At 36.3% G+C, this 26,081-nt stretch overlaps 1 protein-coding gene across 3 annotated transcripts in view; it reads right to left on the bottom strand.

Annotated features, from left to right (window-relative positions):
• The window catches only part of LOC150076017 (tyrosine-protein phosphatase non-receptor type 11-like), a 148,908-nt gene that overhangs the window by 37,108 nt on the left and 85,719 nt on the right, over positions 1-26,081 (bottom strand). For all 3 annotated transcript variants that reach the window (XM_090387998.1, XM_090387997.1, XM_090387999.1), the window contains exons 8-10: positions 19,330-19,482; positions 12,374-12,505; positions 7,307-7,458 (exon numbers count right to left, since the gene is read on the bottom strand). In XM_090387998.1, coding sequence (XP_090244124.1) covers positions 7,307-7,458; positions 12,374-12,505; positions 19,330-19,482 — 437 coding nt within the window. The remainder of the gene's footprint in view (positions 1-7,306; positions 7,459-12,373; positions 12,506-19,329; positions 19,483-26,081) is intronic.

Genomic DNA, 26,081 nt, shown 5'->3' with positions numbered 1-26,081 from the left:
AATCCTGAACACCTGTAAGATAGTTCGTTGACCAACAGCAACAACAGACACAACAACCACCCTGTGTACTTGGTAGCAATACCTGTCACGAGGTGGAACGTCAAAATCGAGAAGAAATAATATAAGAGCAACAATAATAATAAAGTACAGCTGACTGTTCTTTAACATTATTATAAATGCCTGTTGTGCACAAAATTTTATCTATTTGCTAATGAAAACAATGCTTTAGTTCTTGAAGGCTTTCAGACTTTCAAGAACTGTCAGTAGACAATGTTCTGCTACTAGTTTTGATTGCTTTTTATTTATATTATCAGGTTTTACATATACACCAATGAGCCAAAACATTATGACCACCTACCTAATATGATGTTGGTCCTCCATATGCAGCCAAAACAGTTCGTACCCGGAGAGGCATGGATGCTACAAGATTTCTAAACGTACCTTGTAGTATCTGGTACCAACACGTAACCAACAGATCCTTGAACTCCTGTAAAGTCCATGGTTGAGACGCCACAGATCAGAGTTGCTGTTCCAACACAAATGACAGATGCTAGATGGTATTGATGTCTGGGGAATTTGGAGGCCAGGACAATACCCGGAAGTCTTCTTCATATTCCGTAAACCAGTCTCAAACAATCCAGGCGGTGTGGCATGGTGCATTATCCTGCTGAAAGACGGCACTGCCAGAGGGGAAGACCGTTGCCATGAAAGGGTTTACCTAGTCAGCAATGATGTTTAGGTAGGTGGTAGATGTCAGAGTGCCCAGCACATGGATGACTAGACCCAGAGTACCCCAGCAGAACATTACCCAAAGCATGACATCGCTGCCACCAGCTTGTTTTCGTCCCACGGTGCACCCAGGCACCACCACTTCCCCAGGTAAATGACGCACACATACCTGGCAGTCCACATGGTGCAACAGGAAATGTGATTCATCAGACCAGACAACCTCCTTCCAATCACTCAAGGTCCAGTTTTGATGCTCGCATGCCCACTGTAGGCGCTGTCGCCAGTGAACCGTGGTTAGCATGGGCACTCGGAGCAGCCTGCAACTATACAGCCCCATTTTCAGCAGAGTTCGATGTACTGTGTGTTGTGACACATTACTCCCATCACTAGCATTCCAATTATTGGAGAGTTGCACCACAGTCACTCTTCCATTGCCACGCATCATCCGGGAGAGCCTTCGCTCACCTTGAGCACTGATGAACCGTGGTTATCCAACACCTCACAGCCGGTTTGTGGGTTCCCCCTCCTCAGACCACTTTTGGTAGGTACTAATCACGGCTGACCATGAGCACCCCACCAGCCATGCCGTTTCGGATATTCTCTGACCCAGTCGTCTGGCCATTACAATTTGGCCTTTGTCAAACTCGCTGAAGTCTGCTTCCTTTCCCATCTGAAGAACAAGAGCAACACTGATTAACGGAACTCATTATCGGGTGTTTTTTTATACCGTGTCCCGACCTGGGCACATGCCGTAGTTCACCTGCAGTTGCTTCGATTTGCATAATGACTCACTGGTCATAATGTGTTGGCTCATCGGTGTATAGTCTTATTAATAATTATGTAGTTTCTTTGTAAATTAAGTGCTTTTAAACTTTTTAGTTTCTATTAGTTAGATTGAACATATTTAAGATTTACAGGACATAACAGACTTAAGTACAGGTGATAATGTTACTGCTCTCTCAAGTCAGATGTAGAATAGTGGCATTTCATTGCATTCTGGAAAAAAAAAAAAAAAGTATGACAAATGAAACTTCATTGCTTCTCAAGTTGAATAATTGCCAATTCCAAATGCCTAAAAAGAAACTGATTTGAATAGCCCAGCTTGTTAATGCAGAGATTCATTTTTTTTTGGTTTAGCACCGCACAACTGGAGTACTTCCTCATACGGTTGTCCTTCTGCTGATCTCGCCATTTGAGTTATCAGTCTTTGGACCCTATCAAAAAGCTAAATGTGTTTTTTCAGATAAGCTCTCCATACTTGAACACAGTGTTCCAAATGTGGTCTTACAATTGTCTTACACAGTGGGATTATGACCTCCCTATCTCTACAGGGTAGCGTTTGATAAATCATCGATAGGACACAGTGGGCTTTCCTGGCTGCCTGTTTGCACTGTTCAGAACACTTCATATCTGCCTGTATTGTACCTCCCAGATCCCTTTCCTCCTCTACTGTTTTAAATTCAACTCCACCAAGTGTATAATTTATTTGGAGGTTGATATTCCTCAAGTACACTCATCAGCATTAAAACATAGCCCACTTCTCTGACCATCTTTGAAATCTGTTCAAGTCATTCTGAAGGAGCACTGTTTGCACTGATCATTAATGACTCTGCCAATCTTTACATCTGCAAATTTTCATATCACACCTTCTATCCCTTCATCAATGTCATTTATGAAAATAAGAAACACCAGTGGTCCAAGAACCAATCCTTGCAGGATTCACTCCTGATGTTACATCAATCTGAAGAATATCCATTAATCACAGCCTTCTGCCACCCAGCAGTCCATCTTAGAATCTTACTAGTAATCCTAACCTGTTGAAGCTCGTACAGTAACTTCTCATGAGGGACACAGTCAAATGCTTTGCTAAAATCCAAATAAACTATGTCGATATTGAAGGAATTTGTTTATGCATGGGCAATGCAAACACATCATTTCTACTACTAAGGTAGTTTTAATGCATAGTTTTAATTATGTCTCATATTGTGAATACCTTCACACTGAGCTGCCATGATATTGCACTACCTCAAATAAGTAATGCTTCACCTATGGAGAAGACTAATGTTACTTATTCTTGGCAGACACCACCACCCAGATGGCACAGTTTTGAAGCCTGTCAGCTTCTTATCAGTGGGTGGGCAGGTACCCTGTTGTTGCAATAGTGACAACCCAGTTATGAAGTATAACTCCACAATATGAGAGATGCCTGATTGTATGCATGGTTTAATCTAAAAGATATTTCTTGGCTAAATGTCTAAGAGTATGAAAGAGTTTGTTTATGCATGGGTACTGCACACACACCATTTCTACTACCAAGGTAGTTTTAAGGCACCATTTTACAAATTCCTTCATACTCTTAGGCATTTAATGTTGTCAAAGACACTTGTATGACCACACTGGAACTCCCGTTTCCACTTTTTTTACAGTGTCATAAAATAGACAACTCTGCCCATACAAATCTTTCATTTCTTCGTCGATTTCCTGAGCTTTCTTGCCCTGCAAATGCAGGAACTCGACTACTGCTTGATACTCCACTTTGTCAACCATAGCGTCCTTCCTCATATTCAGGGTATGGGAATAAAATTTCACTTGTTAGTTATTGAATATGTAGACAACTTATATTAAAAATGGCATCTTCCTACTGATGTTTTATCTAGATCAGGGTACGAACTTTTTGATATTCCCTCGTATGTACAATTCTGAACAGTTATGGAGCTATGGTTAAAAATAAATAAGAATAAACAAATGTAGCTAGTATGAATAAACATTTTACTAGGAATGTGTTTTATTATTTTATTATTTTTTACCATTGAAAACTCCATAGTTTTTTTTTATTTTTGCTCAAACAGCCCATTCAGAATTATACACATTTATAAGCTTTCTTTCATTTTTAGGTCCTAAATAAATCCTAAAAGTACAGCCCACATGTTATGAAACACCCTGATCTTCGCTGAGTGAATGAACTTTCACTGTAAACAGGTGGGTTATCAGTTCTCAAGATTTGGCTATTCTGACTTCACATATTCACTCAAATGGAACCAAGCTTCATCTGGAAAAAAGACAGTCTAACACTCCAATATTACCAAGGACAAAATTTTTCAATCAGTGACAGTAAAGAAGTCTTGCAGCATTACCTGATTATCTGTAAGGTACAACTTGTGCATAATTTACATGCAATATGGTCATAAATTAAGCTTCTTGGCCACTTTGTGAGCAGTGCATAAAGCAGTATTTATATCTCTTGAGTAAGTTTACTTAAGGAAATTCACTCAACAGGAGAAAAACCGAGAGCCTGACATTTTCCAAAGTATCCTTGTTTAGAACTGAATGGTTATTTATTTATTTATAATCAAAATTACGGTATAGTTTAGGACTAAAGCCTCAAGCTTATGTAAAGAGTTTAACTAATGTACTGAAATGATGCAATTGCACTGACTTGTACATTAGTTAAGCTCTTTACATAATCTGAGGCCTTAGCCCTAAACTATACCATAATTTAAATTACTCCACACCATCAGGCATCTCTCTTATTGTGGATTTATACTTAGCAACTGGGTTGTCATCATTGCACCACCAGGGTACCTGCCCACCCAATGATGAGGAGCCAATAAGCTCTGAAACTGTGCCGTATGGGTGATGGTATCCACTGAGAATAAGTAACAATAGTCTTCCCCTATGGTGAAGCGTTACTTATTCGAGGTAGTGCAATATCATGGCAACTCATTGTGAAAGTATTCACAATATGAGATATACTTAATGATGCCAATTTATAACTACTCAAGTAGTTGGCTATGTACTGAAATGATGCAATTGCAGTGACTTGTACATTATTTATTATCATTATTATTTTTATTTGTTATTTTATTTATTTTTTTTTTTTTATGCAGTCAGTGACATTTTCAGTTATGGGAATTTTTTTTTTCATTAAGCAGTATATAATTATTTTGTTTGACACTATCTCTTCAGGAATTGCTTCTTGACATGGAGTGAATAATTCGTTGGATGCATAATGCTCAATAACAAATTTCTCAACCAAAAGAGTGACATTGCTACATTCAAAACAAACTATGTTGATTAAATTCACAGTGCATCAAACAGAAAAGTTTGCTTTCTTCTGAAAGTTAATCAATATTTTGGCTATGAACAAGCCTTTGTTATTCATGAGGGAAGGCTGTTTAGAAGTTTTATCTGGCAAATGAAATTTTAAATGCTGAAGTGCAGAACACATTTTATAATAAACACTTTGTCTATTTGTATAATATATATATACACTATTCATTGAGTAGGCATTGCATTAAGAATACCTACCTAATACCTTATGAGGCCACCTTTTTGCCTATATATCACAAGGTCTGGCAGGCCTTGTGGTATGGCATGTTGTCTTATCAACAGATGCCAGAGTTGACTGGACACATTGTCATCATGAAGAGATCTATTTGGTCAATGATGACAGAAAGGTAGGTGTTCCCACTGAGCCACTGATGGGAGGCGAGAGGATCCAGGGCATACCATGAAAATAGTCCTTACACCACAACACCACTGCCTACAGTTTGCCAAACATCAACAATGCAATCAGGTGACATGGCCTCATGTTGCTTTCTCCAAATATGGATATGCCCATCAATGCGACAGAGTTGGAAACAAGATTCATCAGAGGCGACAAACTTCCATATGTCAGTGATCTAGGGTTGGTGCTGGCATGCCCATGCAAGGTACAGTTTCTTGTGGCTCACAGTAGCATAGATACCTATTAACAACCATCTACTGCTGTTAATGGGTATCTATCCACCTATATGAACTCCACCTATATGAACTAATGCCTGGCTCAGTCTACGTGAATAGTGGAGTTGAGGGAAACCCCTGATGCTGCTTAACTTGTAACACTAAGTCCATGTGGATATTGGTCTTATCATTCCTATGTTATATTGAATGGCTAACTGGGCCAATGTGCTGCATCGCTGCTGTATTATGAGACAAGACACACGACACTCACAAGGGTGTGTCAATCACATGTGTCTATCCCACATGTGATCTTTGGCTGGTTGTTCAACTGCTGTTGAGCCAGTAACAGCAGACTTGCGACACTACAGATTGGAAGTACTTAACCACATTGGCTGTTGCCAAGGTAGTGGCACCTGCAATGCCTTGCCTCCACAATCATTCTACATTCAAATCAGAAAGATTTTGATGCTAACACATTCTTCCTTGCAGGCACTCAAACTCTGATCACCAAGTGTGCAAACTACAATCTTATATTAGTTGATCCCAACTTTGAACCTTCACTGGCATCGTAGACCAGTCAATTCCTGCACAAGGGAGTGCTGTCATTGCAAAGCCAACTCAGTGTGTGTGTGTGTGTGTGTGTGTGTGTGTGTGTGTGTGTGTGTGTGTGTGTGTGTGTGTGTGTGTGTATATAATATATATGTTGGAATTCTATGGTGTTTAAATGTATAAGTGACCATAAATGTTTGTTAGGGAAAAGCAATAAATCCATATGTTGCTTGTTCTTGTGACCTGATAGTTAAAATTGTTTAGAATTTGTGCAGAAGTAACTAACATCACGAGGCAGTGTATAATAGTATGTGTAAATTACATGTTTTATGGTCACTTGATCTTTTTCTAGATGAAAAACCAAATTTTTCATTAGAGAGAGAGAGGAAAAAAATACAACCCTCATGTGAAGCAAACTAACTTGCCCACAATGTGAAAACTAAGTTTACCAAATCCCATTTAGAAGTAATTCTCAATTTCAGCCGGCAATGAAAATAGAATGCAGGCCTTTTCTACATTGTAAGAGCGGATAGCAATGCTATCTAATGCACTATCTACAAAGGTGGTTCAATGAATAGCACGATCCTCTGCTTCTCTACTTTGCACAACTGTTCAGAAAACTGAAGTACAATACAGATTTCTGTTTTCCTATTAACAATTGGAGTATTTCGTATTCACTCCCAATAAATTCTTTCCACTGAAATAATTTCCTGGATACAGAAAAATTGGTGGTGAAAAAAATTTATTTAATGTAAATGGCATCTTTATGACTGCTGCTTTTCTGAATATCAAATGAAATCAATGACAACTCTTTGTTATTCTACACAGTTCCATGCAATGACAATTTTCTCATATAGTTATTCCTAGAAGAACAAATCACTTGACTATATGGATGAGGCCAAAAGACAGAACAGAACAACCTGTGAAAGTTGTAATGGTCAGCAATCTTAACTATAGTTTTTTGGCAGATAAACATTTTTTTTGTAGTTGTATAACTGTTTTTTTTTAATCATTAAATTATAACTTGTTTAATAATTAAAGTGTACAGTTTCTACTAGGACACTACAGTGAATGATAACAGACTTTCATCATACAGGTAGTTCTCAACAGTTTTATCAAGTTTCCCTAATCAAAATTGCATTAAGCACAAAAACAGTCAAGATTTCTCTCATTCCCAAACTCCACACAGATTCATACTGCTCAAGTAATGCCACTTATAATTTTTTTTTCTTTTGCAACTTATTTGAATGATTATGAATTTAAGTGACTATCAGAAAATATACCAAAATGAGCATATTTTCAATACCTGCAGTGAACTACAATAGGTCCAGCATCAGAAATAGATTCTTGTCTATGATTAACATCATGAAGAAAATTAAGAACGCAACCAGGATCAGATGGCACTCCATGATCTGGCCATGCGGTAAAATGATAGTGGTAAACAGTCCGAGAGCCAGGCTAATTGAAGAAAATAAACAATTAATGCTAGATTTTAATTTTTGTACATACATATATATCTACACTGGTGGTCAAAATTAAGAAAACAATCACAGAAACAATAAGGTTTTATTCTGTGAGCTATATAAATGAAAATGTGTAATTTATCGTTACCAATAATCATCATCATTGTAACTACCAATAAGTGTATAAAGAAAGAACATTTAGACTAGTAATAACAATTATGATAATTATATCACGAAACAAAAAAGCTGTATGTTCCACCAGACAATGCTTAGAAGTCAAAAAATAGTGTATGATAATTTTTGATGGCTATTCAGGTATAAAATAGAGCTTTCCCATGCTCAAAACAAACTACCCACCAAGGAGTGATGGCACAAATCCTACTCCTCCATGATATCAAATTTCAACTTATAGAAAGTCCTTTGTCATGGCTAACAGTTAACCATTTATATCCTTGCAGCATCCCATATATATTCACTGGGATTTATGTCAAACTCAACTGGCTACTTTATTCTTTGGATATCTCAAGTTTCCATATACAATATTCATGCAACACCTCAGAAGACTTATGGAGAGGCTTTGCTGTCCATTCATGGATAATTGGAGCCACGTAGTACTTTTAAGAAGTCACACTTACGGTTTAAGGATCTCTTGTCTGTTTACTATCAGTAGTCGTATTTGTGTTCAATGCCTCTGCTCCCTTGATTGCTCAGAGGCACAGACAAGAAATACTTAAACCCTGATACAGTATTTGGTTCTTCAAAATGTCTCCAGATCAAGTTGCCTGAAATCTGCTTATAGGATGAAATGAGACTCAGAGGAAAGTTTATTCCTTTCAGTTGTTTGGAGTTTTATGGTGCAAAGTTACTTGAACTATTTTGTGCCTATTAAAATTTTGCTATCATGTCAGTTATTCTGCTGCTGCTATCAAAGGCTGTATTAAATGAACTGATGAGATTTGCTAACTAAAGGAAACTAATGAAGTTATTAACATTTGGTCTCCTAGAATGAACTGAAGAGTTAATGGGTCCCAATAAGGTGTGTATGAAAACTCTGACAGCCATTTCATAAAGTGGCTGCCAAAGAGCTCAAGTGTTTGGGTTCCTTCTTTAACTTAGTACAATTTGTTGCTTGTTGACACTCAGTTTGGTGTGCACAAATTTTTACAAGTTTTTCTAATAATAGATATGATGGCATTATATACTGGGTAGTTATAAAATAAGTTTCCCTATTCAGGAGACCCTAATGTCAAAACGGTTAGAGATAGCGCTGTGAAAATCTGTGGGTATGTTACTTAGGGTATGAGGAAGCGATTTTGTAGAAGAAAAAAATTAGTTCAAATTTCTGACACCAGGGGAGAAATTGGCACTGTAAACATGATATGGAATACTTAACTTAGGATTAGATTTTAATACATCTGTATGCCGCCACGGTAAACTATCTTGCAGGTATCCCCATAGCCAGAAATCACAGGGATTGGGATCTGTGATCGGGCTGGCCAGAACTGCAGAAAGTCTCTAGAAATTATGCAATCATTTACAAATGTTGAAAGGGAGCAGTTTCTTCACTTGTCGACCAACGTGGGAAGGGGCCCCACCTTGCATGAACACTACGGTCTCCGGGCATTGCCTTTCTTGCAGAGCGGGAATAATGTGATCTCTCTAGAAAGAGCAGTAGTACCATGCACTAGTTACCGTACACCTTATGGGGGGGGCACGAGTGTAGACTTTTCAAAGAAAAATGGTCCGATTATAAACTCTGCTGTGAATCCACACCATACTGTAATGTATGGACTTTGTAGTGGTCTTCCATGCACAGCAGATGGACGAGAATATTTGGCAGTTTTGTGCATTTACAGCCCCATGAAGAGTGAAATATGCTTCATCAGACCACAATATCATTCGAGCCCATGTATCATCAAGTTCCATACAAGCCAGAAATCGCAGAGCAAAGGCTATTCGTTGTTGCTGATCACAAGACTTTAGTTCTTGCACTACACAAATCTTGTACGGAAACCAATGTAAATTTATTTGAAGCACTTTACGTACAGCAGACAAAGGAAGGTTCAAGTCTCTTGACACACCCGGGCACTACTGACTGGTAGTGTTTTGCATTCTGACCACTGCAACCGCCACTTCATCCATTCCAATATGTGGTCATCCCCCTGCCTTGAATTAAACCTAACTGCCCGGTTGCTTCAAATTTCTTTATTAGTTTTTGAAGCCTCACTGACATCAGTGGTCCTTTATGCAAACCTTTTAAGTTTCCAATATTCACTTAGTGCTGCATTAGCATTACTATTATTCTGGTAGAACAGTTTTACTAAAAAAGGGACATTCTTTTTTGTAAGAGACATAATGGTTATTGACAGTGACATTGGCCTTTCTGCCTTTATCTAACAGGATGTTATTTGCATAAGCAGCGTGTCTTGAAGTAAATGACAACTTTTACACATGTGCAGCACCATTTTCCCCCTGGTGGTGGAAATTCGAACTAATTTTTTCCTTCTACAAATTGCTTCCCCATACCCTAAATGACATAGCCACTGATTTTAACAGTGTTAACTCTAACCGTTTTGACACTAGGGTCTCCTGAATAGGGAAACTCATTTTATAACAACCCAGCATATACAGAACTTTGTGCATTAGTGACACTGCATTTTATGGATTTCTTAGGAGCACATTCTGGATTGTCCAGTAATCTATGAGAGCCTATTTGAATATTAAGGTTCTGGATGAGCAGGAGGATCTTCTCATTATATGGCATATTTTATTTAGAGAGTCAACAAAAATAATACTTTTAATAAGGCAAGTTTGTTAATGTGATCTAGGTCTAGCATGTGATCATGGTATATAGTTTGTGTGTGTGTGTGTGTGTGTTTTGGAGCTACTGGTGTATAAACGTGAAAAATCGGAGTATGCAATAAGTAAGTAGCATGCAGCCAACAAATTAGAATTAGCAAAGGCACATGATGCAAGAAAGCAAGCTTATATAGCATCAGCAAAAAAAAAAAAACACAAAAAAAACACCATATCTTCTAATTTCACCCATCCACTTGCTCCAAAATGTTTCGTCTAGTTCTGCCTTGAATCTGTTTAAGCTATCAACTTCTACGACAGATGGAAATTTGTTCCAGCAATGAACTACATGCTGGCTAAAGGCAAACTTTCACACATCTCTGCTACAACTGTCTTTCCTCAATTTCAGTTTATGCCTTCTTAGGCGATTATTCTGAGCAAGAGGAAAATCCCATCAGCATTGAGCATGCTCAAACCATTCAATGCTTTATACACCCCAATCAGATCACCTCGCAGGTGCCTAGTCTCCAGACACTGTAATTTGCAAAACTTAAGCCTTTCTTTGTAAGAGCAACCCTTTGTTCCATTCACTAATCTTGTTGCCCTTCTCTGCACTCGCTCCAGTGGCTCTACATCCTTCTATGAGGCATCCAGACCTGTATACAGTACTCAATGTGTGGCCTGACCATTGCCTTATATAGGAGGATAATCACCTCCTTATTCCTGCTAGAAAAATTCCTGTATATCATTCACAAGACACCATGAGCTACTCTTGGAGACCATCTGCAGTGATCAGAAAACTTCATATCTGCCTGTACAATTAACCCCAGGTCCTTTTCATTCTCTACCACTGTCAGTGTAGTACCACACAGTTGATACATTACTCTGGGGTTACTGCTTCCCAAATGCAGTACTTTACATTTGTCAATGTTAAACTTCAGTTGCCACCTCTCAGCCTATCTGGCTCAACTTTTCTAGATCCTATTGCAGCAGCGTACTGTCATTAGTGTCATCAACAACCCTGCCGACCTTCGTATCATCTGCAAACTTGGACAGACATTAAGCCTGATATACCATCATCAATATCGTTAATAAATACAGAAAACAATGGACCCAACACTGAACCCCGAGAGACTCCACTAATAACATTAGTCCATGAAGAGCAGTGTCCATTGATTACCACTCTGTCTTCTCCCACTCAACCATCCCTTTATCCATATCAGCAATTTGCCTCCAATACCATACTGCTCCAATTTGCAGCCTCCTTTAATATAACTGGATAGGTTCCATCCACCCCAGGTGCTTTTCTTATGTTTATCTTCAACAATTTCTCCTCCACTTTACTCTCAGTTATCACAAGATTATCTAGTTTACTGCCAGAGTTTAATACACCTCTGGCATTCCGCTCCCTGAATAACTCCTCATCTGTGAATGTAGATGCAAAATACTCATTTAGTCTGTTAGCTACCTGGGCAGGATTATCAACAGTTGAATCATCGATATCCGGTGGATTAATCTGATTCATCCCCTTCCTTCTAGAGTTTACATAAGTAAAGAACTCTTTACTGTTTTTCTTTGCATCCTTTGCCAAGGATTTCTTGTAATCTGCCTTTGCCTGCCTAACCTCCTTTGTGACTTGGTTGCAGACCAGCTTATATCTATCACAGGCTTCCACGTTACCCATTAATTTATATGTATCCCATGCATTTTTTTTTCTCTGCCACATGTCTCATTAGTTCATCTGACATCCATTTAGGCCTAAATCTTGAACAATATTTCTTAGTTGGTATGAAAAGCCTAGTATCATCCAAGATTATTTCTTTGAATGCTGCTCATTTTGAATTTGCTGTTGGTAACATCAATAAGGGGATTGGCTGTGTTGATGCATACATCAACACAGTCAAGTATAAATGTTGCCATACAAAATTATTTGCAAAGGAAAAGAAACATTGCACTCTGAATTATATTAATAATGTATGGGGGAAACACATTAAAGCAATCAAGCGTTCATGCACATGGTATGCAACATAAAACAGAATGGCTTGAACAGTGAAAATTTTTCTTATAAATATTATGCAGGAATAAATAGTTTAAAGCCTAAGTAAAAAACATACCTGATCCTCCTTAATGACCTGAAACTCTCTCAAAGTATAATCAGCAGTTGAAGATTCTGCAATGCTCTTAATTGAGACCTTTCCTGCTTCCTTTGTTTGCCCATCATCTGGCCAATATCGGGCACACTTATTCTAAGTGAAACCAGAATAAAAAAGTTAATAAATACCATACTTTGAGAGTATTTTTTTAAAACAAATATTCAGAAAATAAAGACATATTTAGATACATATCTTTTCACTAACTGTTCAACACACATATAAGTTATGGAATGCGTTCCATAACTGATTAAGGAATCTAAATTATCTCCATTTCCTCAATATTTTTGCGAAGAAGTGTACTTTCCAAAATCTTCTTGAATGTGGCCATCGTTTAACTGAATAAACTGGATTATTCTTTTTTTCTTAACTTCCCCTTTGTTTCACAGTTTTTCCTCAAATGTGACAAATATCAGTGCATAATATAACCATTGTGAAGCATGATGCACAAGAAAAAAAAATCTGAAGTGAGAAGCACCTTCCTGCACAATATTCAATTCATTCTACTTGTACGGAACATACAAGTTTAAAAATGAATTGCAGACATTTAGTGGATGTACATGTATCCTAATCCATTTCATTTATTTGCTTTCCTTGTACAAGGAAAGCAAATAAAGGTCATTATATGGATGATTCACAATTCACACAATTCAAATATCAGTAATTAATTTATTAATTCTTTTATTAACAAATTATGCGATCAAGTAATTATAATGACTACAGTGATAAATAATTATAAAAAGTTATAATAAATGTTAAAAATGTTCACCTTCTTGAATACATGCACAGACTCTTTTCATCATATTCAATGACACCTTTTGTCATGTTTGAACATTTACATTCACAATTTCATTCTGCATATTGGATTTTGTTACTCCAATGTGTGGTAATTATTTTTATACATTTTACCTTTCAATAAGCTTCCTAAATAATTCAGCAACATTACATCCAGGAATATGATAATCACTAAAAAAAAAAAAAAGTCTCTCATCATTGCCACCATTTCATTGAATGAGTGAAAAGTAATTGCATCTTGCTAAAACCAATAGCATTCCTCATTGTCGAGAAGTGCAATAAATTGGTGGTGTATTCTTGAAAAAGAGAGAGAATTATTCAGCAACAAATATGAAATGAAACACCACATCTCAATTTTTTTGAGGATGTAAGGGCATTTTGCTAAAAAACATGAAGGATTTTATTACTTCATATTCCTGGATTTACTTATTTATTTTTTTTTTTAACATGATGGCTGATTCTGAATTCAGTGATACATTTAGTGATTTCACTAATGGTTGACTCTTCAGAATCCAGCTTGGTTATAAACATATTAAATAAACAGAAAGGAAAAAACAGAAAATTATACATATCTCACTGCTAACACATAATGGAATTACTAAACTGAAATCTTTCACCTTAAACTAATTATACTACTAATTTACTGAGGCAGTTTATGCTTCATAAATTGCCTCAATAAATTAGAAGTATAATAAACTAAGGCAGTTTATGAATAATAAACTAAGCCTCAATAAACTAAGGCAGTTTATGAAGCATAAACTGCTTTAGTTCAGAGCACCAATCCTCTGGCCAATGGACTGATTCATTATGAATTATATATTATATATTTTTTTAGCCATTCAAAATAATACAAGTTCCACATTCAATCATTTAAGTTTTGAGAAGCAGCATAATGTAATTAATAATAACTTATTACATTTGGGCAGTAGACAGCACTGTGTGGGCCAGAGGGCAATGTCACACTTGACCAGTGCTCAAATTGGTTAGTATATAACCTTTGTGCTTAATTTTAAAAAAAATAAGCACACTAACACAGCCAGATAAAAAAACCACTGTATTGTTTAATAAAAACATTTTTAATTACTCCTATGTACACACTTTTTTATTATATGTAATAAATACTGTACAAAAATAAACAAATCCCAAATATCTACAAAAAGGCAGTCTAATTTTCATCCTGGATAACTGAGGTCTCACTGTATTAACAGTTTCACTGTGTACCTCTATAAAATTTTACTCTTGCATCCACTGAATAAACACAAATGAAAATAAAATATTTAATAAACAGTACAAAATGGAAATTGGCAAGTACAATTAAAAAATATATAAAAACCACAGTTAAGAAGTAATAAAATACACACAAAGAATAGCTTTTGAGACACTTTTCTCAAAGACTACTCTGTGTATTTTATCACTTCTAGCTCTTTGTTTTTATCAGTTCTTAACTGGTTTTTAGGTGCAGTCGCATATACATGACTATGTGCCCAATATCTTCACCATGTCCATCTGCCTATCCACATGTAATAGAGGGACTCCTACAGTGGACAGATTTTCATGAAATTTTATATTGGGTGGGCTTTTTAAAATATTTGTCAAACATTCCCAATTTCATTAAAATCAGACAAATAGAAATCTGGCAATTATTTCTTTTTTTTTTTTTCCATACAAATCAATGTTCCCTCTAAGCTGCATGGGTGTGCGGCTGCACAGTAACTGAAATGCTGATGTGCACTGCTAAATTGTTGCTGCACAGCTGAAATTTTCTTTTAAAAATGCTGCTCAAAGCACCGTCAACAGCTGCAAGGAATGCATACAAAACTGAATGATAATAATGTAGAAGCAGTGGAAGATGCACCCTGAGCCAAAAATTCTAATTTTTATTAAAAATTGTTAGAACATGGTAAAAATTAGCTTCTATAAAATTATTTGTATGATAGTAGTTGTTTTGCTAAAATTATAAGTTTCTTCACTTAATAATTAATTTGCTTGGTATTGCCAAATAATAATAATAATTATTATTATTTTTAGTATCCTTATGATGTCAAAAAGAAAGACCGAAGGAGAGTTAAATGTTTTAAAGAACAAAGCTTGTGCAAGATTTAAGAAGGAATGGCTTTTGCAGCTCACAGAAACTGAACTACCATCTTCGCATCAAAAACAAAAAATAACAATTGGTGATATTTTTAAATATCGAGATACTGGTAATGTTGTATGCACCAGAAGTGAAAGTTGGGGGAATTCAGTAGTGGAAAAATATGGGAAGAATGGAAGTGAGATTACTTAAAATTGCATCTGAACCAGAAAATTCATGTAGATGCAGTTACCAAATTACGCAACTAGAAGAAAGGTGGAATTTTGCAAATGTTAACTGAAACTCCAAAAGAGCGTGAAGCAAGAGTGAAACAAGATGCATGAAAGAAGTCTGACTCTAACATGGTCAAGGTGCTGATTGATAACATTACCTTAGTAATTAAAATTAATTGCTTCAACACATTCTGTGCAAGAAATTCATGCACGTGTCCAAATATGTAAATATACCAGAATTGATGCAGCAAGAACTACACGTTTGAATTTGTTGAGTGTATCAGCTTTGTACTGCAGAAACAAATAATGGGAGAATTGCAGAAATCTGCTTTCCATACATTAATTGCTGATGAAAGTACAGACATTTATGTACAGAAAATGTTAATTTTGTATTTTAAGTTTCAACCAGAAAATGAAACTTCCTATAGCACTGTGTTTGCAGGTATTTTGAAACTAATTGCATGTGACAGTATAACTATTGTTGAAGCAATAAGAACATTTTATATCAAGAACAATCTTGATCTTCAAAAGATGGTGATGTTTACATCAGACAGAGCACATGTTATGCTTGGAAAGAATAATGGTGTGGCAGCAATTCTTTGACAAGAAATAAAGCATCTGTCTGAACAACGTTGCATTGTCCATAGAGAAGACCTGGGATTAGACAACACATGGAAAAAAGTGTCAATCATGCAGGATATAGAAACACTGTTACGAACAGTATATACAATGTTCAGTAGGTCGTCTATTAAAAGAGGAAAGCTAGAAGAATTAGCCAATGTCACAGAATATGATGTTTTGTCATTTCGACCACTAAACAAAGTGATGGCTGTCAAGACATTTTGCTGTAACTGCTTTAATGAGAAATTACGAAGTTTTAATCCATTGTAAAGAGCAAGTTAATGAATGTAACAATCCAACCAGTAACTATTGCCTGAAGATTTTGACCAATCCACAATATTGAGCAGTGTTAACTATTCTTAACGATGTTTTAGAAGATCTGGCATCTCTATGTAAATTCCTTCAAAAAGTTGTTTGAATACAATTGAAGCACTGTAAAAGCAAAAATTAAAAAGATAAGGCAGTATCTTGGCCATACTGTTAATTGGAGTGACAAAGTAAAATATTTGTTTTCATCTATAAGTTCTGACATCGATACTATGCCTATTATTCTATTCATTAAACGTGTGTGTGTAATCACTTGGACAATAGATTTCCTGATGGTGAATTAAGAGAATGCAAGCTTTTGACCCAACTGCTTTGGCAAATGCAACTAATTTTGAATTTGGAGAAGAGAATGATAAACAACTAATAAAAAAAAAAATACTCAGCTACCATTACAATAAAAGAAAGCATTGTCACAATAATATTGTGGCAATGATAATAATAATAATAATATTAGTACTGTGATTTGAAATTCATCATTTCTGAGAAGGTTAAGAGTGGTTCAATTAAGTTGTTCACTGATATGTTGAACTACGTGCTCAGAAACGAAGAATTTCAAGAACTGTCAATTCTTGTTGACATCTGTAAACATTTCAAGGTTCTAGTGCTGAATGCAAACGTGAATTCAGTGTCATGAATCCACGTTCCATGAAGTGCCACGCAGACATCAGGTCGTGTAAAAATTTTCTCCTCAGAGCAGTGGCAGGGCCATGCAGCTGTAAATAAAATTAGAGGGAATGTTAATATAAATTGTATGGAAAAAAAAAATTCACAGATTACATGTAGTTTTAATGGAGTATTGTTGGTTTCAAACAGACCATGCATGCCTTGCATGTAAATTTATGTAAATAAAGGAAAGGACAATTAATTTAAGAAAAAATGAACATGCCTGAGATAATGCTCTGCATAAATTAACTTATAATTTTTTTAAATTGTACTTACCATTCTCTAATTTGTATAGTTTATTAAATATTCTATTTTATTTATTTATTTAGTTAGTCAGTGGATGCAAGAATATTTTGATGATATGTACTGTATTAAAAAAAAACGTCTCCAGTGGGGGAGGGTGACATGCAATCTTCAACTGAGATAGTTGAAATAAGTTGAAACATTTGAAAAAAAAAAGTCTATAAAAATTCCTCTCATTTTAACAGATTCAAATTGAGGACTTTTCCACAGAGTAACAATAATTGCAAACACTGTACTATCCCACAAGGGTTATTTCAGAGTTATAGGTAACCCTCGTATAACATGGTAGTTCCTATAAAATGTCATTTCGTGCAAAACCATGTTATACCGGACTAAGAAAAAGTACAAAAAGGTGGGTTACGTTCCAAAAGCTAACAAAAATACACTATTTTGTTAAAAAAAACTAACAAAAATATACCATTTTAGATTTCATGTATCTTCTACTCTTTTTTAAAAATCAGTAATCTGGGTTTGTTTGCTTTTGCTTGATAAACCTTTGTGAATTTCATTGTATGGAACTAAGCATTTTTTGAAGCTCCCTTTTGAACTTTGGGCTCCTTTCATTCAAGAATCTGCATTCAAAAAATAAAATTCTAATTGCTCGGCTAACTTTATGCCTTCCTGTATGCTTTTTAGTGTAAAATTTGGAAGTTTAGAATTTTCATCTGCGCTATCATCCTCTGAATTGATTTGGATTTACCTCTGTGCCATTTCCACCAAATCCGCTTCGCCAGCCTGTTTTACTACCAGTAATTCTTGAATGTCTTCAGTAATCATATCTTTTAATTTTTTTAGGAACATAAGTGACTATGGCCATGTTACTATGTGTATATTATGTGTATATATGTTTTGCTGGACAGAAAAACCCGAGATTCCGGGATAAAAAAACCATGCTACTCTCGCCTGAGCCCGACTAACTCAGCCACATTGTGAAAAAGACCCATAAAAATTCCTTCTGTCATCAACAGATTCGAACTCAGATCTTTTGGTGTGGGGAGGAGGGTGATTCTATCAACTGTGCTACCCACGAGGGCTTCAGAAGTCATATCATCAAAACCTTCCCCTCCTACTGACGTAGCAAGTTCTACTATCGCACCGATTCCGTTTTCTGCCGGTTCAACCATATTTCCTGAATGAAATGACTGTGGCCATACATTTTTCCACACACATTTAATGGTGACAGTTTTACTTCTTTCAGCAATAAAGCTATGATTTTGATACAGTCCACAATTGAGAAATGTTTCCATGCCTCCATTACTTCAATAGATTTAGAATCAATTTTTTCCAAAATCCATTGTAACGATTTTCTTATCGAATGAGTTTTAAAGGCGGATTAATGCCTTGATCTAATAACTGAATGAAAGAAGTTGTGTTAACCTAATACAACTGTGTTGGTAGGAAAATAACTTCGATGTTTGGATGGCCTGGCATGCTATCCAATAGTAATAAAATTTTGAAATCTAGATTTTTTCCACAAGTTCAATAGCACAGAACATAATACAGGGATTTCCCAACAAAATAAAATACAGGGATTTCTCAATTTTTTTTTGACTAGCAAGTCAGCAGCAGGGATTCAAAAAGAGTGGAAATGTTGAAAAATTAATCCAACATAACAGCGGGGTTCCCCCCCGCTCAAAAATACCGTTATGCGAAATTTACCAAAATTCTCTAACCGTGTTATATAAGTATCGTGTTGTCCGAGGATTGCCGCAATTTATCAATCACGTTAGAGCGAAACCATGTTGAGAAGTACCATGTTATATGGGGGTTGCCTGTATTTTAGAGTTTTGATAGCATGCAAACATAAACTGGTATTTGAACAGAATTAAAATCATTCATTAGGTAGCCATGCTTTTTCTTTAGTTCAACGATGTAAGATATATTATATGGTTTTTGATCTAGTTTACCTTTCCTCTCTCAATCTCTTTGGTTGTCATCACAATTACTCTCGTATTTTCTTGCCAAATCATCCACCAGAAATCAGGTATAGTATTGTGAAGACATCCTTGAGTAGCAATATAATATTTCCTTGACCCATCAGGACAAGCATCTTCATCTGGCTAAAAAAAAACATATCATCCTTTTCTCAGAAAGCAGTTACAAAAAATCTCTTAAAGAAAATTAACATTATAAATGTAATGAGAGAAGTTCTCATTAGTAGTATTAATTAATATTTGAGACAAAATGAATGTGTAAATCTGCAGAAGCTTATTCCATACATAAATTTTCATATGTGCTCGCAGGCTGACCAGACTAGCCGGGTGGGTAAAGTACCTGCCTGGCAACCCAAAGGTCGCGGGTTCGAATCCCGCCTTGGGCTTGGATCAGAGTAGTGCAAAAACTTTGGGAGGTGCATTATGGCCACAGAAGCCGATACGCCAACAACTAACAAAAAAAAAAAAAAAAAAAAGTGCTCTCAGGAAATGTACATAAAATTTGTTTAAAAGGGGGCCCACAACAAGCAAATTCACACTCCCTCTAACGGTGTAAAATTTGAAGTGACTGTTCAAAAGGTTTAGAAGTCCTTCTAAGAGGTTTTTAACCTTTTTAAAGGATCATCTCCCTTCCATTTTGCCCCATGGCCTTGCCTCACTTCCAACTTTTCCTTGCCACCTCACTCCCCATATTTTAGTTTCAAAAACTGTGAATGAAATACACAATCAAAATTTCAAATTTGAAAATACTTTGTTGCTTAAAGCCACACTTTGCACGTTATGACAACTTGGAAACAAACAGGTGAAGTAAAATATAAATAAATAAATGCTGTATTTTTGGAATGGAAGCTTTCTCATCTCCCCCCTCTCCTGGACCCCTGTTGCACCTCCCCAGGAAGGAAAACTTCCCTGGTTAAGAAGTCCTGCTGTTAGGTGAAAGAACAGATCTGATGGGCTTTATTTGTAGGCTATGCAACATGGAAATATTAAATGCGGTTGACGAGATCTGCTAACTTAAGAAAGTTAAAGGTCATTAACACTTGGTCTCCTAAAATAAAGCCAAAGATTTAATGTCCTGAAGATGTATGATTAAATCATATTGACATTTGATAAAACAAACATTCTATGATTCACTTTACAAATGGCTGTATTTAGATGAATTGTCAGCAATGAAGGATCAGGGAGTCATTGGAAGGACAGGGATACACCAACCACGTGTGGGGGGCCAGAAGGTGCTTCATTGTGCTCAAAGCATCTTTAAAGGCTATGGAATCAATTCTAGGAAATATGGGGATAGTTGGAGGCCATTTATAGGCAAAGACAACATTGAAAATTACCAATATCTAACCTTAACAGCCAAATGCAACAGCAAGATGTCTACACATCATAGCCTCTTTTATTAAATTAAATGGCAGACACCAACTTTTTGGGAGGATACAGAAATATCAGGGATCTCAACAGAATTCAGTTTACCATGTTTAAGAATTGTGAGAACTAACACATTCATCCAAATAGGACCACACTAGTATGTACATACAAGCAGTTATCCAATTTTTCAGAATCAGGAATTATGCATTTCATTAACCACTGGCAATACTTGAGATGTCTGGTGTGGTGTTATGAGTCAACATTCATCTTATAGGAATACATGTGCAACATCATCTGGAGTACATGAGCAAAGCTAGCAAACACATGAGGGGCATTCAATAAATTATCTACCCAAGATACTTCTCATAGTTATATTTCAATGATTCAATCTTGAATCATACTAATTTTGATCCCTATATGTTTTTAGGTTGTGCTGTTGTAACAGAAAGAAGGAAAATGCCAGTATCAAATTATGGATTTGCTGAAATTGGAGCATCGTTCAGTCATCAAGTTTCTCACCAAAGAAGGAAATGGGCAAAAGGCCATTCATGAGAGGATAGTGGCTGTGTATGGCAACAGTGCACCTTCAGAGTACCAGGTGAAATTCTGGTCAAAACAATTCAAGTGGGGTAGAGAGTTCATCAAAGATTAGCCATATCCAGGAAGGCCTGTGACAGCAACCACTCCAGAAATGTGCCAAGCTATGGAAACCCTTGTTCTGCTGAATGACAGATGTTTAAAGGTGTCCCAAATTTCTTGGGGAATTTGACATATCTGAGGGAATAGCTATAACCATCCTATATGAACATTTGGGGATAACTAAGGTCAGTGCAAGGTGGATCCCCAGATTTCTGACTCCTGTGCATAAGAAGCAATTCAGAGTATGATGTTGTAAGGAGAATTTAGAGCTTTATGGAAGGGATCTTGAAACTTTCATCTTCAGAATTGTTACAGGTGATGAAACGGGTTCATCACTGAGATCCTGAGACCAAGCAAGAATCAATGCAATGGAAGCAAAATGGTTCTTCCCTACCCAAAACATTTTGGACACAACCTTCAGCCGGCAAGATTATAACCACCATTTTTTGCGATGCTGAGGGAATTTTGTACATTCACTACTTGGAACACAAGCAGACAGTCGCTTGGGAGTAATATTTCCTTCATTGGCAGGTAGATAATTTATTGAACACCCCCCTCATACCACTCCAACATGTGTCTCCTTTCAGACTTCTCTGGGCTCTTTATTGCTAGAGAATGCATGTTTCCACCAGTTTTGCTTTTGTAAGCATTTTTAATTTTTCATTTTTGTATGTATTTGTGACACTCTCAGTTCTCTTTGATTTATTGTACAGGAATTGGCTGGTAGACTTATTCAGAGTACATTCATTGTTGTATTCTCTACAGATTTTTCTGTAGTGGCTTCATTAATTCCAAATTTCTAAAACTTTCTCAAATGAATACAGGAACTCCCCGACTTACGTAAGGGTTGCATTCCACGGAACGCTATGTAAGTTGGAATTTCCCCCATGCTTGTGCAGCACTCGCAACTGTGCTCGCTGAATTGATTTAATCAAAAAAGAAATGTTTGACAAATGTATAAATAGAATTATTTATTGAATTTATTAAATTTTTTTATCTCATGCGCAGGAAAAATTACAAAAGCGTGCAATTTAAAAAAAATTCAAAATTATAAAAAAAAAAAAGAGAGGAGACAGGTATAATCAAGTTTTACCTCTCGAGCATCGTTGCCAGAATCAACGTCATCAGCTGATAAGTACGCTGCTGTGGAAGTTGAGGGCTGTGGAGATTTAGAAAGGGTCGGCCACTCAACTTTACGAAAGAACATGTTAATGGATGATTGGACGGTGGCTTTTTTCTTTTCATCGTAGATTTCTTTGTAGCAAGCAAGAATATCATTCACTCCTCTGTTAACTTTTAAGAATCGTTCGCTGTGAGGATCCTTCTCAAACCTCGCAATTGCCATCTCTCTGGTAATGAAGCATCTCGGCTCGTCATTTGGTTCATCTTGAGCTTCGTCAGCATTTTCTTTTTTCACTATCATCACCTGCAAGTTAATATATTCTTCGTTAGATAATTCATTCTCTTCTTCCTCTATTAACTCCTCCATGTCTTTGGCATCAACCTCCAACTGAAGTAGCTTTGCAACTTTTACAATCTTATCTGTAACCTCTACATATGATTCATCTTTTTCAAATCCTTCGAAGCCTTTTACATGCCGTGGGCATATTTTCTTCCATGTGCCATTTAAACGTTTGGTAATTTCCGCCCAAGCCTTATCAATGTTTAAGATGACGTGGTAAATATTGTAAGATTTCCAAAAGTCTTTTAACATAAAATTTTCCTCACCATCTACTGCAGACAATGCCTGAGCAAATGCTGGGCGTAAATAGTATGCTTTTAAATTTGAAATAACATCCTGATCCATAGGTTGGATGAGTGAAGTAGTGTTTTGCGGTAGAAATAAGACTCTCACATTCAAGTTGAAATCATCTAGATGCACAGGACGTCCAGGAGCATTATCTAATAGAAGCAAAATCATTAAAGGAACGTTGTTGTCTTTACAATATTTTTCAACCTTGGGAATGAAGCAGCATTTAAACCAATCCTCAAAGAGAGATGTTATCCATGCTCTCTGGTTCAATCGGAAATTCACAGATAGAGTGGCTTTATTGATGCCCATAAATGGACAAGGATTTCCAGAATGGTACACAAGCAGTGGTTTTAATCTATAATCTCACACTGCATTAGCCCCAAGCAACAGCGTATCACTATCTTTTCAGAATTGGCACTGGCAACATCATCACATACTTTAACATTGTGGAAACCAGTGCGATGCTCGAAAATATTAAACCACCCGTTGCTTGCCACGAACTTTGGTTGGGGTTCATCGTACTTATCCTTAATATATTTATAAATACTTGTTGCTTTCGCTTGAATAGTCATTAGAATCAGTGGCACTCACTTCTGAATCCGATTTTCCATCCATATTATTAACAGCTGTTCCATCTTCAATATAGCACCCAAATGCTGTTTTGAGATCACTGTTGTGATCTCAAAAGTGCGTTGACCTTTGACACGTTCTTTTATATGTGCACTGTCCTTAAAATAGTATTCACTGTTGAAGCAGCGAGACCTAATTCCCTTGCAATAGATGACAAACTTTGTCCTGATTTGCACTTCTTAATCGTTTTCATCTTCATTTCTAAATCAATTTTGTTTTTTTTCCTGGCACTACCACTACTTGCATTTTCGTTGGTCGCTTTCCCTTCACCATTGTAATACGTAAATAGGAACGAAGAGAAGTTTCTGAAAATTTGTTTTTCCACATGATTGAAGATTTCAGTGAAGGGGAACACATTTCACCATAATAGAATAAAAACTCATACAATTGCCGTTATAGGTATTATTGCAAATGCAATAAGATTGAGTTTAGTACCCATTTATAATTAAATGTACTAACAGAAAAGCCCAATAAACCAGAAAGTGCAAATTGTTTTTGTTTTTTGGTCGTGACCTCCAGAAACATATTTAAGAAAAATATCACAAAGGCATTCAAAATTGATTCTTATAATGGTAACATATGATAATGATGAAAGTGTAGTGCAATTTCGATTATAAATGACCTTTAGAGAAATAAATTAGTAATATAGGGAAATTTTCAACTTCCAAGTCCTTGGAAGTTGAAAAAACAAAAGTGTTATTGGGTTCGCATTACGATACCTCCATTTATTCCTACAGGATGCAAAATATGTTTCCCCGATTTTAAGTTTGCACTGGCTGGCAAAAACTTACATAAAGTCAAATTTCCATAAGTCTAGTATTACTTAAGTCAAGGACTTCCTGTATGCTTTGCCACATGCTGTACGCCATTCTTGTATCTAATGGTCAGCAAAAGAAAAACATTACATCAATAAGTTCCATTTGTTTGTGAACACAGCGTAACATTACTGTAATATTATAAATATTAGCATTAGTAGTGGCATATAATGCGAAAAAGCAAGCTTATACAACATAAGGCAAAAAAAAAAAAAAACTGCACCTTCACATTCATTTGTTCCAGCAATCAACCACAAACACAAGATTTCTCATAATCTGCCCTTGCTTGCCTAACCTCCTTTGTGACTTTATTACAGACTAGCTTATATCTACAGGCTTCTGTGCTGCCTGATAACTTATATGCATCCCATGCATTTTTCTCCTCTGCCAAGCAGTCTCATTAGTCCATCTGACATCCATTCAGGCCTAAACTGTGAACAGTATCTCTTAGTTGGTATAAAAACTATGGTAGCTTTTACGTTTATTTCCCAAATTCTTCCCATTTGGAATTTTATGATGATACTATCATCAGTTAGTCCTACTGTATAGAATTTAAAAACTGTCTGAGACAAGGATAGTCACCTTTATGAAAGCAAAAACCCATCCCTTTACCGTTCATGGTAGTTACATCTTTAAGTAAATCCCACATGAGTACACTATGATCATTGCCACCTATTGGTTCCTTTATCTGCAAATTCTTAATGCATGAATAATTACTTATAATAATCAGAAAGAATATTACTCCCTCTGGTTGCCTCTCAAACATGCTACTGTAGAAAGCAATCATACAATAAATCCACAAAAGTCTTGCTACTGTGCAAGAGACCAACCCACAAGTTCCAGTCAATATCTGGAAGTTAAAATCCCACAGTATAAGACATTCTGATTTACTGGCCCACTCTATTTCTCTGTACAGTTTTTCGTTGTGCTCATTAGGCCTATAACACATGCCTTCCTACTTTCATTTTTGCTTTCCTAGTGCTTATGTCACACTAAACTGACTCAACATTGCAATTGCCACCCATGTCAACTGATGCACTGCCTTAGATTTTGTGTATAACCCATCCTCCCTTCCTATCCTTTCTGTACAGAATATACTCCCCAAATTCAAATTTTGCATTCTTTATATCTGTGTAACACCACATCTCTGATATCCCAACAATATTTTCTTTTGACCACTTCAAATTCATTGAATTTAATTACTATACTCCTAGCTTACATGCAAGTATACATGCACCTATTCTTACCCTTAATTACCCTAACACAGCCATGTATTCACTTGTTCCATGATGACTTCACGCAGTTCTCGAAATCTGCAGCAACTTGCTTTCCACTGCTGCTGCTGATTCCACTAGACGCAGTGCATGAATCACTTTCACCTCTGCCTGCAGGTATTGTTAAAATCTATTATTCTGTGTATCCTCCCCAAGCTAGCAGTTTTCCTACACACCTAACACTCAATAGCAAATATTCTTGCACCCTTTATATTAACAAGCACAGACCATTCTGAGAAAGATTCT

This window comes from Mastigoproctus giganteus, chromosome 13 (assembly GCF_048544385.1).
Source record: "Mastigoproctus giganteus isolate SK-2022 chromosome 13, ASM4854438v1, whole genome shotgun sequence".
Classification (NCBI taxonomy): domain Eukaryota; kingdom Metazoa; phylum Arthropoda; class Arachnida; order Uropygi; family Thelyphonidae; genus Mastigoproctus; species Mastigoproctus giganteus.
The sequence above is the reverse complement of the archived record's forward strand: the minus strand, read 5'-3'. Positions and strand labels throughout refer to the sequence as shown.